Source organism: Diaporthe batatas, assembly GCF_019321695.1.
Source record: "Diaporthe batatas strain CRI 302-4 chromosome Unknown Contig00007, whole genome shotgun sequence".
NCBI classification, from domain to species: Eukaryota; Fungi; Ascomycota; class Sordariomycetes; order Diaporthales; family Diaporthaceae; genus Diaporthe; species Diaporthe batatas.
In genome coordinates, this window is record NW_025408554.1 from 1,950,606 (window position 1) to 1,967,734 (window position 17,129).

Here is a 17,129-nt window from a genome sequence, read left to right on the forward strand (position 1 = left end):
AGTGCCACAAGGCCGATCGCTCCAGCAAAGTAAGGCGGTGGATATCAACCAATCAAGTGGGATTGGGGCGTTCCTTGCCCCCAACCCGCTGCCGATCGCCGCGCGCCGCCAATCTCTGGCCTGCCGCAGCTGTCCGCCTCGTTCTTGCTTTGCTGACTGACCGTGCCTGTATTGCCAGCCTGCCAGCCTGCCAGCCCTGCCAGCCTGTTGTGCCTGAGGAGCCTGAGGAGCCAGGGAGCGGACATCACTCAACCTCGAGAAAGACCAGACGGCCCGCTACACAGGTCACCGAGCCCGCGCCCCGTCGAGAGCATCCAAACACCATTGCTGGTGCACGGCAGAAGGCTTTGCGCTGGGCCACCCGCAACATGAGCTGTGCTGTGTGCTCCGGGGTGTATAAATAAGCCAGGCCTCTTCGGGTGCAAGACAGCAATACTTGTACGACACTTGGACCACCAACAACTGTCGTCCTCCCGGGCCCTGACTGGGAGGCTTGGGAGGCTGGCAGGCTGGCAGGCTGGCAGGCTGGCAGGCTGGCTAGTCTGCTGCATGCACACGGGTCCCGCAGCAAAACCCACCAAGTCCCAGCAAGACCCATATCGGCCCAGCCCATTGGAAACCATCCTACCAGGCCTACACACGCACGAGCACGCGCACACCGCTTGCCGAGGATGCCACTCAATCACGTTGGACGCTGCAGGACTGCAGGACTGTCAGACTGTCTGCTGTACGATGTCCACAGCGTTACATACAGACTTTGAGGCTGTCCGTCCTGTGCCCACTGTTCTGTGCTCATCTCCCGTGGCATCCTCGCTGTCGGGACTGCCACAGTACGACGTTTCTTGCAGGGGGTTCGAGACTCCCAAGGTTGCCAGGGACAGCCATGGCACAGTGGCCCTCCATCCCGTCCATGGTCCCCTATTTGCCTCTTGGTTTCCTTCCCTCCCAAGGCATATCCCAACTTGAGACCTTACCGATTTCACAACCCTCAAGTGCCGCCCCGCCGGCCAAGTACACAATTCCATGCAAGTGAGGCGGGCCGTCCAAGACAGCCAGTGCCACTTCTTGTCATCGCCATACCACTTGCGGAGCATGACTTGAACAACTGGCACGCTGATCTTCTCAATTATGCGCTTAATCATCTTGTCACGCTCGCCCGGGGTCTTTATACTATTCTTGCTCGCGCTTATGCACTTTTGATCTTGCACTTTCATCTACCACCGCTGCTACTGATTTGATCTTGTCCCACGACAACAAGTCTATCATGATCAATGGCTCATTGGGCCGGTGCTGGAGGCCTTCTCACTCGATCTTTCGGTCACACGGATGGCCACGCATTGCACAAATGCTCTTCCAAGAGGGAGGCCAGGTTACCTGTCATACTTCACGATGACTCCTACGGATACGACCTGGACGATACGTCACTGTACCCGCGCCCGAGGAGCTGGGAATCGGAGCACATGATTGCAACACCACCAGGCGTCGACCCGTCACCCAAGCAGCCGCAGTTCTTCGTCATCAGAGAAGGCACACCAGCTTCCACGGGACTGCGGGACGGCCATTGCCACGTCGTTCCCCCGAGCGGCGATGGCCAATTTTCTCCAGAACCCGCTCCCGTTGCGTGTTTCATGGAACGAACGAATTCGGGTCGCACCATCTTGACAGACTCCGACTCGCACTCCACTGTCGAATGCAACAACTTTTCGCCCGAGGAGGACAAGGCCGCTGCCGCCAGGGTGAGGAGCCACATGAACAGCCCGCGGCGGGATGTGAGGCGACATGAGCGCATACTACGAAGCCTCATCCACCCCAGAAACCACAGAGGTGCCGACTTCGCCCTCGACGAGACCGCGCTCGAGTCCATCTTCAGCGCAGCAGACGAGATTTTCTTCCAAGGTCGCTTGTCTCGCCGGGTGCAATGGGAGTGGTCCTCGAGCGAACAGAACGACTACAGCAGGAGGATCATCGGGACCACTGCGCTGCGCGAGGCCCAACCCCCCTTGGTGGGAGGCTATGAGACGCTCATTGTCCTGAGCAGCCCGTTTCTCAGAGACACCAAGTTCAATCGCCGACTACTCATCTCAACGTTCTTGCACGAGCTCATCCACTCATACCTGTTTATCTGTTGCGGGTTCAAGGCGAGGCATTGTGGCGGCCACACGCAGGGCTTCAAGGAGATTGCCGACGCCATCGACGAGTGGGCTGGCAGGGGCACCCTCAGGCTGTGTGATATGGAAGCGGACCTCGCGCATTTCAAGGAGGTGGAAAGAAGCCCGGTCATTGAGCACTCTCAGCCGGGCCATCACGACTTCGGCTGCGGTGGCGAAACAGTCCCTTGGCCCTTTGACATGCCACCGTGGACCACCGGCCCTCGAGTCGTACTCCAGGCCCATGTTAAGCCAGGTGGAATGCAACTAGCGTCCAATACCAGCACGCCAGCATCATCTACGTCTACACTTGTTGGCCAAAGTCAGCGAGAGATGTTATTAAAGCCCGATGAGGCTGTCTCCCGCATGCTGGAGATGGCTGCCAATACGTTCGCTGGCTCAGGCACGAAAGTCTATTACTGAACAGCGCTGCACACCGGGTGTTCTGCCGCTTGTGACGCAAACACCCTTTTATACGGTGTTCCTGAGGACCAACTCAGCTGCTACACCTTTGTAACTGGTGTCATTCACTACTAGAGAAGATGTGTCATGGCAGGGCGACCATGATACGTTTTCAGAAGCTTTTCCCCGTCTTTACTCGTCTCCGAGAGTGAGGCCTTGGTTTTCTTTCCTCCCATATGCATCGGAGATGGCGTTAACAAAAGTGTTGGTACGAGACTTGTGGATGGCGTCTGTCGTTTCGGTATGCATTGCAATGTTCTTTTCTGGCAAACACGGCATGACAGGACTGCAGGCTTTTATGTACATAACGTTGCCCATGGGAATCATGTTATTTCTACGACCTTACAGGTTTAATCTATCATAGCCCCAGCCCGTCTCCTAATTCACTTCAGTCGTTCCCAACTTCCCTTGCGGAATGAATGCAGCTCGTTGCCATGCGCCGAAAAGCACTAGAACACCCACTAGGATGCTCATTTATAACACCAGCGAAGCGTTTCCATAATCAATCCCAGATTCGGAGATTATAACAGGTTGGGAAGGCGTCCCTACAGATAAAGAACAGTCAGATCGGGGTCCCACGCGCGACCACCCAGGCGATCATTTCCCTACAAGTACATAAGGTTAGTCAGCAGTATATTTCCTCCTCATTTAGCTGTTATTTATCTGGTTTCGCATATATTCCGCACACGTCTGAAGACATACATGACGCCTTCATACAGTGGTGAACGCTCAAGACAGCGTTATAAAAGTATACAGTGTCGATAATAGTGGTAAAATACGATAGGTGGTACTAAACTAAAGGTGGACTTTGGTCTCCAAGGTCCCCAGTATGGGTGAGTCTTTCTATTAATATTGACATTACTCCTTAGTTGTGGCGTCGGCTGACAGCTCTCCATACCTAGGTAGTCAAACAAACTTTTGCGGATGACTGCAACCACACCCCATACAGCAATCTGATATCTATCTTTCCAAGCATTCAATGTATGTGTCAAAACGTCAGGGCTTACAGAGTCGCAACTGGGCCCTTATTAACTTCATTAACCAATTACTCTTGCAATATACTAGTATAAAATCAGCTTATAGTCTCCACCACAAACTTCTCTATATCAACTCGACGATTGCACCTGAGCTCCCTGGCAATTGGACGTATACCGGCTTCTGGAAGACGGGTAAGAAGCTCATAGCTTGCCTCTGTCCCTCATTGCTCGAGCTTCCGGAGCCTCGTTGCGAGCCATCCAAGTCGTCGGCGCCCTCCACCCCTGGAACTCCCCTAGCTATCTGTCTTCCTGCCTGAGGGTCGCTGGTGAGGTTGCCCATGCTCCCTGGGTCTGAATTCCTGGCCTGCCGATCAGCATATTCGCTTGACTGGCTAGCCATGCGGGGCGGTGACGCCAAAGGTGGCTTCCTGACCACGCGTGGCACACCCCCGGAATCCCTCGCGCTCCGTCTAGGTTGGCGTACAGTAGGGGCTGTTGACCTCCGGGTCAGCGGGTGGCTGTGCAGAGATGTCGCGGGGCCAGGCCTCGAGAAGGTCGACCCGAGGCTGCTGCGCCCCAGCACTGGCATTGGCAGTCGGAACCAGTGGCTTCCACGAGTCTGATCGGTAGCCTCTCCTGTCGTGGACCGAGCACCCGACATTGCCCAGGGCTCGTCTCCCTTTCGGCTGTCCTCGTCCTCCTCGGAGTGATCCGAAGGAGAAGCAAGACTTTGGCGCGAATCCGAGACATCGTCGGGATAGGATAGGGTATGGAGGCTGCGGTGCGGTTCAGAGACCTCCCTCGTGATCGGCAGAACATCTGAATCCCTTGGTTGACTTTTCCTCGAGGACTTCCTCCGCCACATAATCACAGCGGCTGCCGCTAGTATTATAAGGAGAACAATGGCTGTCCCCCCTCCTACAGCGATGCCGATAAGATCGGCTGTGCTCAGCTCGTTTTTGGCGCCGGAACTGCCACCTGTGGCCCCATTGGTGATAGGCGTGACGCTGACGGCAGCTCCTGTGGCACCCGTTGCTGTGGTTGGGGAGCCCTCTACCCCTCCCGCCACATTTGTCGATCCGGCCGACGAAGATGGGAATGGCAAAGGGGTAGAGAATGTCGACACCAAGGACGGGGGAGCGATGATTGACGAGCTCCCCAGACTCGTTGGGATCGTTGAGCTCGTTGGCAGTGGTGCCACGGGTGGTGCGGGCTGGCTGACCGTCGGCAGTGCGGCTGATGGGGGAGCCAAGGTTGGCGGCGTTGGTGACACTGTCAAAGTGGTAAAGGTGGTCGGCGGCGGTAGCACTACCGTGGAAGTGGATGCTTCGGGAGGTGGTATACTAGTCGGAGGGAGCGGCACAGCCGTCGATGCCGCCGTCGATGCTTGTCGTTGTAAGTAAGGACTCGTCGTGCGTGAATCTTTCTGCCATTCAACTCACTTGCGGCCGGAGCTGGGGCGCTCACGGTTAGACCTGGGACCTGGACACGGCGAGTTAGCAGTCTTGCCAGAGACGGCGACAAAAGTGATCATCGTGAGATTCTCACTGCGGATGCAATCTCGTCTCCGATGAACTCGAGAGACCCACCACCAAAGGCAAAAAGATATTCACTTCGTTTTTCCGAGCATGGACTCACCGTTATTCCGCCAATCGGCCCCAGACAGTTACTCCCACTTCCAGCAGCAACGCATGTGCTTGCTGGGGGACAACACACGCCATTTCCACAGTCGACAGGCACGAGAATTCCACAGCTCTGCCTGCCTTCCAGGTGTAATCCTTCGGCCCGCACAAATAACTCGTGCCACCACCCTTCTATGTCCATATTTGTGCAGGTGACCGGGTCGGTCTCGACTTGGGGGGAAATTTATGGAGCCATCGAGGTGATATGAGGGAAGTCCGATGATACCAAGACGTTCATCTTAGCATCATCTCAGCGGAAATGGGCGCGCATTTGTTGGCAGACCATTGGTGGCAGTAGTCATCACCAAGGTTTTGAGACCGGACGAATATGGGGATGTGCGGCGACGATCATGCAACGTCTTTGCTCATTGTTTTGTCTCGAAATCCAAACCTTGACAAAGGCCTGGGTCCAAGCACTGAAAATTACCCCTCTCGGATGTTTGGCAAGGCATATTTCATCAACACAAGAGCCCCAGAGTTTCAGTGCTTTGCGGAGTCAGACATGACTGGCCCACTGCCACAACTCCAACCAAAGCCTGCATGCAGCGGCCACGGTTCAGATGCATTTCACCAATGGAAGCATCCCATCCGAGCTTCATGCATATATTTGAGACGAACAAGGCGCCGATTATATATGCCAGGTACTATATGACGCCAACCTCGGAACCCAGAAAGAAAACATGGATAGATGCGTTGGTAGGGAGCGTAATCAATCTTTTTAAAAACTACATATGCAATGTCCAGAAGTCCTAGTGAGACGGCAAGTGTGATGAATGAAATACAATTTAGATAGTGGCCAGAGATAATACACTGCAGAAATGATACTGTTTTGCTTCCTGCCGATCGGCTGCTCACCTGCGGATAACAAGACTCCGTCTGATGATTGCACGTCTGAGTAAACCTTGAAAACATTGGTTCAGCCCCGATCGGCTGGACGGACTGCTCGCAATTCTCGGACGAGCAGTTACAGGTGAACACACAGAACTCTAAATGTGTCATAGCCACCTGGCTTTGCTTGACGCCAATGAGCATGATGCGACTTGCAGGATAGAATGGTAAAAGGCTCGACAAGGCTTTAAGATCGCCAGGGTGCGCAGATACCTACCATAACACAACCAAACAACTTGCACAGTTGAAGATAGTCTCTGCCCTACTCAAGATCTCATCGTGAGCCCAAAAGCGAATGAACACCCTGAGAGTGCTTTTAGACTTGCGACCGACAAGGCTTTACAATCCAATGAGAAAAGTACATTTGCTACTAACCAGGAAATAGTAACGGGGTGCATAGTAGTAACTACCTAGGCACCATTAACACTGAGTTTTCGCTTTCATTCTACATAGTTAATATATCTGATAGGATCTTCAGAATAACAGTAGGGAGTAACGGGAAAAGGGTAAAGGCCGACGGGATTTGGAACTCCCGCTTGTCGCACCAAAGTTGTATTGGATATTCTTGTGCCTTGAAATCGCACCGCAATTGCCAGAAGCTGTGAGCCGGCACACAGAACGATAAAGGCACGCTCGCCCTGACCAGATGGTTACCTAGGTATATCGTGAACCATACCAACACGTATTATGGCATGAAAAGTCTGCTCATGTCGTGGCAGGAATGGCCAATCGCAAGGAACCTTGGAACACTTTCAGATGAGCCTTGCCTCATCCAGTCCACCGCGATAAAATAGCGGGATAGCAACATTAGACACTTATCAATTGAACAAGGCCAGTCAAAATGTGGAATTGTGTGTGTGCGGTGTGTATTCTGCTGGAGCTCGGACTTAACACAAGCGTACTTCCGGTAACGGGGACCGGACTTACCGGAATCACACTACCTAGGTATGTACCCTAGGGTATACGAAGGAAGACCTTCCTGCTGCGAGTTATGGCGGGGAAACATCATGCCACGGCTCCTTAGCCCATAGGGAGACTCATGTACGGAGTAACTGTTGATGCCGCTGGTTATATAAGCTGGTGATCATGTTCGTCCGCAGCACACACTAGTATAATAGCAGCACGCAGTATAACAATCAAGACCCAGCCAAGCACCAGGACAACAAGCCTGGCCCGCGGCTGCGGCCCCCTACTAAGCTGCTCTCACATGGATCCACCGAGAGAGACTACCATGAGATCAGACATCCATACCCGCAAAAACGGAGGGCACACCCGAGGCCCCGTAGGACAACAACAGACACTACTTATAACCGGTGGCACTGGGAAGGTCGGTTTGTGCATCGCCGAACTATGCCAGGCATCGTCCACGTCCTATCTCGTCGCGTCGCGGTCAGCGTCCTCGGCCACCGCCGCCACCGTCCACCCGATGGTGAAGTTTGACTGGCTCGACCGCATGACATGGTCGAACCCCTTCATAACGGCGACCAAGACCTCGCCCATAGCGGCGGTATACCTCATCTCACCGCCGGTGCCTGATGCAAGCTCCATCATGAACGACTTTATCGACCTGGCCAGGAAGGAGCACGGCGTGAAGCGGTTTGTGCTACAGTACGCGCGTCTCCCAGCCTCCCACCAGCAAGAATGGCATACAAGTGTTCTCAGGGCACCAGAAGACCTGATCGTGCCCCCATAAAAAGGACCAAGGCCATTGCTAATCCCAGATCTCCACCAGGAGTGCCACTTCGGTTGAGGCGGGCGGGCCGTTCTTCGGCGGGACCGCAAAGTACCTGCAGGAGCTCGGCGCTCGTGGCGACATTGGGTTTGGGATCATACGCCCCACCTGGCTCATGGACAACTGGACAGAGCGCGGCGGTCTGTTAGAGGCGGTCCGGGCCGAAGGCAAGGTCTACTCCGCATCAGGAGACGGCAGGATACCCTGGGTCTCCAAGGTAGACGTCGCCGCGTGTGCATTCTCTGCGCTGACGGCCACGGCGCCACCAAACAGGGACTGTGTTGTTTTGGGGCCCGAGCTGCTCTCTTATGAACAGGTAAGTCTGAATTGGAGGCCCTCAAAGCCAAGCCATTGTTTCATGTCTTTAATACTTCCTCTAGCGCCGAGGCTGGTGGAACTGACCGAAACGCAGTGTGCGGACGTCCTCGGCGACGTCATCGACAAGAAAATCGTTCACGTCAACCTCACCGTGGACGAGCTGGTTGAACGCCATGTTAGAAATTCCGGGCTAAGTGAAGAGTACGCCCGAGTCCTGGCATCCATGGACATCTCGATAAGAAATGGATCGGAGGAGAGGCTCAATGACGTGGTATTAAGGGAAACTGGGAGGGGACCGAAGACATTCAGGGAGTTTGCGGTGGAAAATAAGTCGGCATGGTTATAACTATATTGAGACTTTCGTGAAAGATGCCTCCTGGTTGGCTCCGGAAAACTGTGTTCAACGGACGTCGGCGGAAGTAACAGCTAGACTCGCTCATACCGTGACAGAAACACCTTGAACCCCTATGATGCAACGTTGAGGGGGCCTAATGAGCCCCAGAAGCAAATTCTACCAGCTTGAAGCCCTCAGGAACGCCTCGCCCAGGCTGTATGCTCAAAAGAGAAGGGGGAAAAAGGAACAAGGAAATTAAAAATAACAAGAAGCAGTTGTACTGGTCAGCCTGCGCTCCCAACGCTTGAATTCATGTCCGCGCCATGTCTCGCTCAATGTCGCGCGAGGGAGTCGCTGACTTGTCGCGTGCCTGGGCTAGGACTTAGTATAGGTTGATAACGTCTGGATATGGTGGCTCTCGCGACGTGAGACGTACCTTCAGCAAGATATTGGCCTGCTTAATCCCAACAATGTCAGCCAGAAACTTCATGCGGCCGTAGAGATACTCCTTCTGCTCTGGGGTGGCATAATCCGAGACCATGGCCACGAAGGCAGGCCTGTAGATGACCAAGCCTGCGACGCCCTTTGCGGGCGAGGTCGGGGTGGACAAGCCAACGGGAAAGTCGGAATACTCGGTGTCGCACCCGTTCCAAGAGCAGCAGTAAGGGGTGGCCGCGACGATGTCTGCGATGCGTTGCTTGGTGGCTTTCACGGTGGCCTCGTAGTCGTCGCCTACCCGCCAGTCGTCGGGAGCCACTAGCCAGGCCATGCAGCGGAATATGCATGTGGTGAGAAGGATGTGCGAGGACCAAATGATGGTATAAATCATGGCAGTATAGAGGTTGTGGAAAGTGTAAACCTCCCCAGGTGGGTCATCAGCCCCGTCGCGCGGGCCGAGGGAGTCTCGTATGACGGTGCTCACAGACCACACTGCACTTTGAGATTGGTCCAGACCCGACAGCTTCTTTTGCATGGCCTGCGCGGTCCGCAACAGCTCCAGGACGCCTTGAATCATTCGCGGGTCTCGGTCCCCGCCGGAAAGGAGCCGGTCGGTCTTCATGCGGATCTCGCTGCACGCGATGGTGAGGGTCGCAACCCGGCTGACATATGGCTCGCCGCAGTGTGAGCGCAGCAGCCATGTGTAGTCATCATTCTCGACTGCGGGCGACATGCTGCGGATGGCGAGGAACTGGTTGCGTGTCATTGCGAACATCTCGGCGCCCTCGTCGGTCTCCTGCTGCCTTGGCCCCCGCATCTTGACGAGCTGGGCGGCCCCCTTGATGTGGTTGACATACTCATCGAGCCTCTCACGCGTGGATGCCAGCGTCTTGGTTGCGGGGTTGACCGTTAGCCTCCCCGCTCCATGGTTCTGGAAGACGAGAAACATGCCGACTTACCTCGTAGAAGGCCAGGAGCAAGACGGCGGCGAGGGTCTGGTCGCTCTTGACCTGGGCCGGGTCCTGGATCGCCCTGTTGACCTCCCTCAGGGCCTTGGAGTAGTGAGACTCGGCCTCGATCATGAGGTGGTGGGAGTTTGGACGGGAGGCCAAGGCGACGAAGGAGACTGCTTTGAAGGCAGACAAGAGACACCTTGAAGTGTCGCCTCTGGCTAGGATCTTGTAGGCGAACTTGTAATATCCCCTCCGCCCTCCAGGCATCTCGGAGACGAGCACGTAGTCGGAGAGCAGGTAGCAGGTGGCCTGCTGCTCGACGGGGGTGACGAGCGAGGCGAAATAATCGTCGTGCACCGCCCCCCAGGAACTGCTCGACGCGGTGGAGGTGATGGAGGTTGACGAGTTGCCCGAGTCGCTGCCCCTCCTGTTTTCAAAGTAGCCGCATTTCCACTCGGCAGGGCGGGCCTCGATGTGCTCGTCGTCATGGTACTTGATCTGCTCGAGCTCGAGCAGGGCCTGGTCCTCCAAGACCTGTTCCTTTTCGATTACGATGCGGGTCCGCTTGAACTTGCGGATGGTGGACTGGGTCTCATCGCGGATCTTGCCGTCGAAGGGGTCTCTATAGCCGGGGCACTGGCGTTTTGATTTCTGGCACTTCAAGCAGAAGGGCTTGGTCTCATCGCACTTGATCCTGCGGGCGCGACACAGCTTGCAGCCTCCCGAAGGCTTCCCCGTGTTGACCATGTTGAGCAGCTGGCAGGCGATTGCGGCTCGGGGCGGCAAGAGGTTGCGAACAAGCAGGATGGGGGATGTTCATGCGGCAGCGGTATGCACCGTACCTATATGGGCTACGGGCAGAAGGTGCCGAGGGTCCAACGATAGATGCCACGCCGAGGATGGGAGAGTCAAAGCGGGAGAGGGCGATGGGGGCGAGTAAAGAGCAGGCGGTAGCCTCAAGCCTCAGAGAGGGCTCTCATCTGAAGATGTGAAACCCGGCGATGGTGATATTGGCGATGGCTAAGCCGTCGCGGTTTCACAGGCGGCAGCTGGGCCGAGCTGGCAGCACCACCAAGCGAGGGGCATGGGCATGGGTATGGGCATGGGTGGGCGGGGAGACGGCGAGCCATTTGGGGAGGGGGGGGTTGGAGGAGGGGGTTTGGTGTCTTGGTGTCGAGGTGCCGGGCAGGCCGGGCAGGTAAGAAAACATGATGAACGCCGTGGTCCAGACCTGGGTGGGGTTGAGCGGGCAAGAAACGAAACGAGCCAGGCCTTGGTGCTGTGATGGTGTAGTAGTAGCATTTGGCATCCTCGGCCGAGGGAGCAGCCGTCCAGCAATCCAGCCATCCAGCCATCCACCTAGGTACCTAGGTACTTATTTAGCACGCCAGCACCCGACAGCCCCAATGTATACCCAGGTGTGTAGCAAGGCATCTAGATGGTGACCAGACAGACACCGTATGTGGCCTGTCTTCCAGCATACCTATATACTCAAGGTACATAGGAACCTAAGTAGATACATAGGACGATCAGCTTATGCGCGCTCGTGTGTCAAAGTCGCACGGCCAGAACCTTATCTGGGCCCATCGAGCCCATCGAGCCCATCTCACTCATTATTATTAGCTCGCCCTCTGAGGCTCAACCTTCTCTGCCGACGCCCACCCTCATCTACCGCCCGCTAGTCCGTGCCTCGGATCGCCAGCCTCAGCCGCTACCATGTCTCACCTTCGGCTCCCCAGCCAGAACCAGCTGGCAAGACGAGGCTCTTCAGAGCTGTGTACGCCGGGCCGGGCCCAACAATAAGGTGGACGGGATGGATAACCCTGACGACGACGACGACGACGACGACGGAGCTGAAATATTTCTTTCCTGGCAAGTGCCCTTTTCACGACAGTGTCGTTGTGATGCGCTCCGGCGGGCCACACCACCCACCTCCCGCAGGCCCTGCCGCTCCTGATGATACATACCTCTTCGTTGTAATGGACCAGCCCATGCCTGGCATGGCCGGCGCCTGCAATTGGCCTTGTTCACCGAGCCGCCCGCCCGAATCAAAGGACCCGGTCGAGTTTGGTTTTGGCATACCGGTCCCGGCAAGCCCGCCCGAATGCGGGAGGGTCGGTGGGTTGCTGTGTCTTTGATAATAGGATCGCGCCTCCTGCTGGGGCTCACAGATCCGATATGAGATATGCTCCAGCCCAACAAGATAGAGGCAAAGTGAAAGCAAGACACCCAAGACTCGACTGCTCGCTCGTCTGGATGCCTAGGCCCACCTCGAGCATGGCGTCAAAAGAGACACCCGAGTCTGTGGCCACCCTCGGCTTTAGCACCCTGCCACCAGTCCAAGATGAAGCGTCGGAAGATGACACCCTGCAGAGAATACCCACGGTCATGAGCACGGCAACCGTGGAAATTATCAACGACAAGCCCGTGTTCCGCCCTACCCGGGACTTCGTGCTCGCCTTCAGCGCTCTGTGTGTTCTGGGACTCGCCTGTGCCTTTGATGCGACCACGCTGTCTGTAGCCCTCCCTACCATGAGCGCAGCCCTGGGCGGGACAGCGCTCGAGGCATTCTGGTCCGGCACGAGCTTCCTGCTCGCCTCGACCGTGCTCCAGCCCACCGTCGCCTCCCTCAGCAATATCTTCGGTCGCAAGCTACTCATCTACCTGTCATCCGCTCTCTTTGCCGCCGGCTCTCTTGTCGCTGCCCTCGCCGGAAATTTCAGCGTCATTCTTGCCGGCCGTACTGTTCAGGGCGTCGGCGGTGGTGGCCTCCTCGCCCTCACTGAGGTCGTCATCACCGACCTCGTCCCGCTTGCCTTCAGGGGCCACTGGCTCAGTGTGCTGAGTGGCGTCTGGTCGATTGGAACTGTCACCGGCCCGCTCATCGGGGCGGGTTTCGCACAGGATGTCACCTGGAGGTGGATTTTCTACGTCAACTTGCCTGTGATAGCTGTCGGGATCGTGTTCGTGGTCCTGTTCCTTCACCAGACCCCAATCCCTGGCGACATCATGAGCAAACTCCGCCGTTTCGATTGGTTTGGCTCTCTTCTATTCACCATCAGCTCAACGGGATTTCTCTTCGGGCTCACCACAGGCGGCGTAATGTATGAATGGGGTTCGTGGAGGGTGCTGTTACCCTTGATCATCGGGCCTTGTGGGTTGTTTGCCTTTGCCTATTGGGAATTCCGCTTTGCCTCTGAGCCCATCATTCATAAGGGCGTCTTCAATAACTGGGATATGCTTTCGTCATATGCTATGACCATGTGCCACGGGATAATTCTGTGGAGTATACTTTATTTCCTGAGTACGATCGCCCATTGTGCATGCTTTTCCTGACACAAGCAGACCTAGTTGCTGACACGCGCCGAGCAGTTCTCTACTACCAGGGCGTCAAGCTCTACAGTCCCGTCATCTCTGCGGTTGCCTGCCTCCCTGAAACCCTGACAGTCGCGCCCTCAGGACTTGTTGTTGGTATTTTTGCTGCCAAAACAGGACATTATCGTTGGTCCATCTGGATCGGCTGGGCACTCACCACGCTTGGAGCCGGGATCCTGTAAGCAAGCAGTCTCTGGGTACAACTTTTACCCCTCCAACGACAAACACTCCCTACCTCCAGCCTATATATATATAGGTAAAAGGCTTCACCGGCTTCAGGTTCTGAGACAGGCTGTGGCCGCCTTATAGCTCGCTCCTCGCCAATCTCCCATGAAGCCACTCAATTGGGGGTCTTTGATGGCTAATTACTCATGTTGAAGACTTCTCCTAGATGCAGGGACCTCAACAGCTGCCTGGGTTTTTCTAAACATCCCGATCGGTATCGGGACAGGGATGCTCTTCCCCGCGATGGCTCTCAGTATCCAGGTAAGCCAGGACCGTGTAATGGATCAAAACTTTAATTTCATATATTAATAATGAGAATTCGATTTAGGCCGCCTCGGAGCCCGCTCTTAACGGCGAGGCCGCCGCCTTCTTCGTATTTATTGTTAGGGATAACTAATCAGGCCGACGGGCCTACACTACTACCTTCCCCATAGCTTCCCATAGGCTAGCTTCTTCTCCAAATATATATATATAAATAAAATACCTTTAATAAAATTAACTATAAAAACCTTTATTTAGTTTTTTATTTAATTTTTAAAGCTTTATTCTACTTAAATATTATATAATATAATAGCTATAACTAATTAATATTCTCTTTATTTTTAACGTAAAAAATTAATTTTATAGTTATTAAAAACTATATATAAATTAAATTATAATTAAAACCCTTTAAGTATTTATAAAACTTTTTATAAACTTTTATAAAATAATTTAACTTAATTAGTTAAAGGCTTTAATTAAATTATAATAATTAAAATAATTATTAAAAATAACTAACTTATTAAATATTAAGTATTATTAACTTAATAATTTTAATAAACTTTTAATTATTAAACCTTTTATTAAACCTTTTTTAAATTTAACCCTTTAATATTTTTAACTTATAATAAAATATTTAATTAAAATATTTATTACTTATTAATAAATAAAGTAAAAGTTACTTAAAAATATTAAAGAATATTTTATTTAAGTTAAACTTTTAACTTTTTAAATTAAATAAAATATATCTTACTATTTTTATTAATAAAATAAAATAATAAGTTTATTTTAAAAGTAATATTTTTAATAGTTATTTATTATTTATTAACTTTATTTATAAAAGCTTTTAAGTTTTTAACCTTTTAAATTAACTCTTTCTAATTAACCTTTTAGATTTAAGCTATAAATATATAAATATTAAAGTATACTTTCCTTTTAAAATAATTTTTATAAAGTAAACCTTATTTTTACTTTTAATTATTTTAATTAATTTATTAAAAACTATTTTAAATATAAACTTTTAACTTAAATAAAACTTTTTCTTATAAAAATAAAATTTTATTAAATTTTTAAAGTTAAATCTATTAAATTATTTCTTTTATATTTAAAATCCTATTTTCCTTTATAATTAGTATTTTATTTTTAATAAAATAGTTTTTATTATTAAGTAAAATAAAGATAATACTTTTAATTTCCTTATTTTAATTAAATATTTTATAAAACTATTTTTCTTTTCTTTTATATTTTTATTATATTTTAAGTAGGATTATTTAATTTTTATAGTTTTTAACCCTTAATTTTACCTAAAATATTATCTTTAAAATTTATAGCTTAGTGGCTCTTTATATTTAAGTAAATTATTTTTAATATTACTATTTTTATATTATAAAATAAAATATTACCTTTAAAATACTTTAAAAGCTTTATTTAATTATATTTTAATTAATTTTTTTATTTTTATTAAATAATATTTAAGTTTAATAAAAAATTTATTAAAATAAAATAGTTACTATTTATTATTTATTTATTAAACTTATAAATGCTATATTTTTTAAAGGTTTATATTATTATAGTAGAATATTTTTTATAAACCTTATTTTTAAATTTTTATATTCTTTTAAAGGAATATTATTAATATTTTTAACTTAATATTTATTAAAATAACGTTTAATTAAATAGCTATTTTCAAACTATTAATAATAAAAGTATAATTTATCTAATTAGTATTAATTTTATAATTTTCTTTTATATAACTTAAAGATTAAAGTAAAATAAAAATACTTATAATAATTTTATATTAGCTTTTATTTAAATAATTATAGTAATTAATTAAGTTTAAATTAAATAATTATATTTAATTATAAAGTAGTTTTATATTTAAAATTAAAAATATTTAAATTTTCTAATATAAATATTAATACCTATATTTCTTATATTAACTATTTTATTTAAATTTATAATAAAAATACTATTTTAATATACTTTTTATTAATATTATATTAAAACTAAATTTAAATAATACTTATTAATTTATATTTTTAATAGATTATAAATAAATTAAGTTATTAATAAACCTTATTTTTAAAAGAATAAACTTTAATAGTATTTTAAGTAAATTATAAAACTTTATAGCTAAAGTAAATAAAATAAACTATAATTTTTAAAATAAGGATAAGCTATTTTTTTATAAATATATTAATAATAAAATTTACCTTTATAATAAGATTAGAAAGATTAATAAAAATATTTAAGTTTAATATATTTATATTAAATTTAACTTTAAACTATAAACTATTATTATTTTATAATTTTAAAGGAATATATTTAAAGATTTTAAAATACTTATTAGTTAAATTAAATATAATATTTACTTTAAATAATATAAAAATAAAAAAGCTAAAAATACTTAATTTAAATAAATTAAAAGCTATAAGACTAAATTAATATTTTATATAAATACTTTAATAATTATTATAATTAAATAAAATAATTTAATTAGGCTTTATAATATAAAGATTAAGATTATTTAACCCTTTTTTATATTTATTATAATAATTAAATTTTAAACTATTTATATAACTAAAGTTATTCTTATAATCTTAATTATATATATAACTTATTATATAATACTACTTAAAGAAAAATAATTAATAATTTTTAATTAATAAAAATACTTTTAAATAATTTATAAATTATATTAATTAATTAACTTTTAATAAGTTAGATAAATAAAGTTACTTTATATATAATTACCTTTTAATAATAAATAATAATAAATAAATAGTATATTTTATTTCTTTACTAAAGCTTATATAATTTTAATTAAAAATAAATTTAAAATTATATTATTAAAGGTTATTAAGGAAATATAGTAATACTATTAGTATTTTTAACTTTCTTTTTATAAAGGTTTTAAATTAAACTAAGATTTTAAGCCTAAATAAAAACTAAATAAGTAAATTTTAATAAAAATACTTTTATTTAACTAAAAGTCCTTAACTTTATTTATTTTTAATTTTATTAATACTATTAATATTTTTATTAATTTATTAAAAATACTTTTTTAGTGTATCCTTTAAATAAAATAATAAAAGCTTAAATTTATTTTTAACTTTAAAACTTTATTATAAAGAAATAATTTTAACATTTAAATTATTTATATTAATATTTAAAACCTTTAATAGATATTATTCTTTTATTTATTTAAGTATTTTATTTTCCTTCTTATTTTTCTTTTAAACTAGATTATTTATATATAATAATATAGTTTTTATTAGTAATCTCTTTAATAGTATATTAAATATTATATTTAAAGCTACCTTAATATTTTAAAATTACT

The 17,129-nt window shown here is 47.2% G+C and overlaps 4 protein-coding genes across 4 annotated transcripts; 3 read left to right on the forward strand and 1 right to left on the reverse strand.

Annotated features, from left to right (window-relative positions):
- The first annotated feature begins 211 nt into the window (after positions 1 to 211).
- KVR01_006686 (uncharacterized protein) lies at positions 212 to 3,116 on the forward strand. The gene has a single exon (XM_044781466.1). The coding sequence runs from the start codon at positions 1,272 to 1,274 to the stop codon at positions 2,568 to 2,570; it is 1,299 nt and encodes a 432-aa protein (XP_044644117.1). The 5' UTR covers positions 212 to 1,271; the 3' UTR covers positions 2,571 to 3,116.
- A 4,076-nt stretch (positions 3,117 to 7,192) lies between these two features.
- Positions 7,193 to 8,552, forward strand: KVR01_006876 (uncharacterized protein; the record flags this gene model as incomplete). The annotated part of the gene is made up of 3 exons (XM_044794971.1): positions 7,193 to 7,764; positions 7,889 to 8,204; positions 8,301 to 8,552. The coding sequence occupies exons 1-3, from the start codon at positions 7,364 to 7,366 to the stop codon at positions 8,550 to 8,552; spliced, it is 969 nt and encodes a 322-aa protein (XP_044644307.1). The 5' UTR covers positions 7,193 to 7,363.
- On the reverse strand, positions 8,538 to 11,090 carry KVR01_006773 (uncharacterized protein). The gene is made up of 3 exons (XM_044782852.1): positions 9,938 to 11,090; positions 8,977 to 9,867; positions 8,538 to 8,910 (listed from the first exon to the last, which is right to left on the reverse strand). Exons 1-3 carry the CDS (start codon positions 10,676 to 10,678, stop codon positions 8,851 to 8,853), a joined length of 1,692 nt encoding a protein of 563 aa, XP_044644204.1. The 5' UTR covers positions 10,679 to 11,090; the 3' UTR covers positions 8,538 to 8,850.
- Positions 11,091 to 11,356: 266 nt separating this feature from the next.
- Positions 11,357 to 14,016, forward strand: KVR01_006568 (uncharacterized protein). Its single transcript, XM_044791694.1, has 4 exons — positions 11,357 to 13,235; positions 13,304 to 13,484; positions 13,687 to 13,792; positions 13,860 to 14,016. Exons 1-4 carry the CDS (start codon positions 12,110 to 12,112, stop codon positions 13,926 to 13,928), a joined length of 1,482 nt encoding a protein of 493 aa, XP_044643999.1. The 5' UTR covers positions 11,357 to 12,109; the 3' UTR covers positions 13,929 to 14,016.
- The last annotated feature ends 3,113 nt before the right edge of the window (positions 14,017 to 17,129 follow it).

Excerpts from the sequence above, each read along its gene's own strand:
- KVR01_006686 (XM_044781466.1), top strand. The coding sequence starts at position 1,272 with ATGGCTCATTGGGCCGGTGCTGGAGGCCTTCTCACTCGATCTTTCGGT.
- KVR01_006773 (XM_044782852.1), bottom strand. The coding sequence starts at position 10,678 with ATGGTCAACACGGGGAAGCCTTCGGGAGGCTGCAAGCTGTGTCGCGCC. Across the intron at positions 9,868-9,937 it reads TGCTCCTGGCCTTCTACGAG|ACGCTGGCATCCACGCGTGA; the intron begins GTAAGTCGGCAT and ends CCCGCAACCAAG. Across the intron at positions 8,911-8,976 it reads AGGCCAATATCTTGCTGAAG|GCACGCGACAAGTCAGCGAC; the intron begins GTACGTCTCACG and ends GTCCTAGCCCAG.
- KVR01_006568 (XM_044791694.1), top strand. The coding sequence starts at position 12,110 with ATGAGATATGCTCCAGCCCAACAAGATAGAGGCAAAGTGAAAGCAAGA. Across the intron at positions 13,236-13,303 it reads GAGTATACTTTATTTCCTGA|TTCTCTACTACCAGGGCGTC; the intron begins GTACGATCGCCC and ends CGCGCCGAGCAG. Across the intron at positions 13,485-13,686 it reads ACGCTTGGAGCCGGGATCCT|ACTTCTCCTAGATGCAGGGA; the intron begins GTAAGCAAGCAG and ends CTCATGTTGAAG.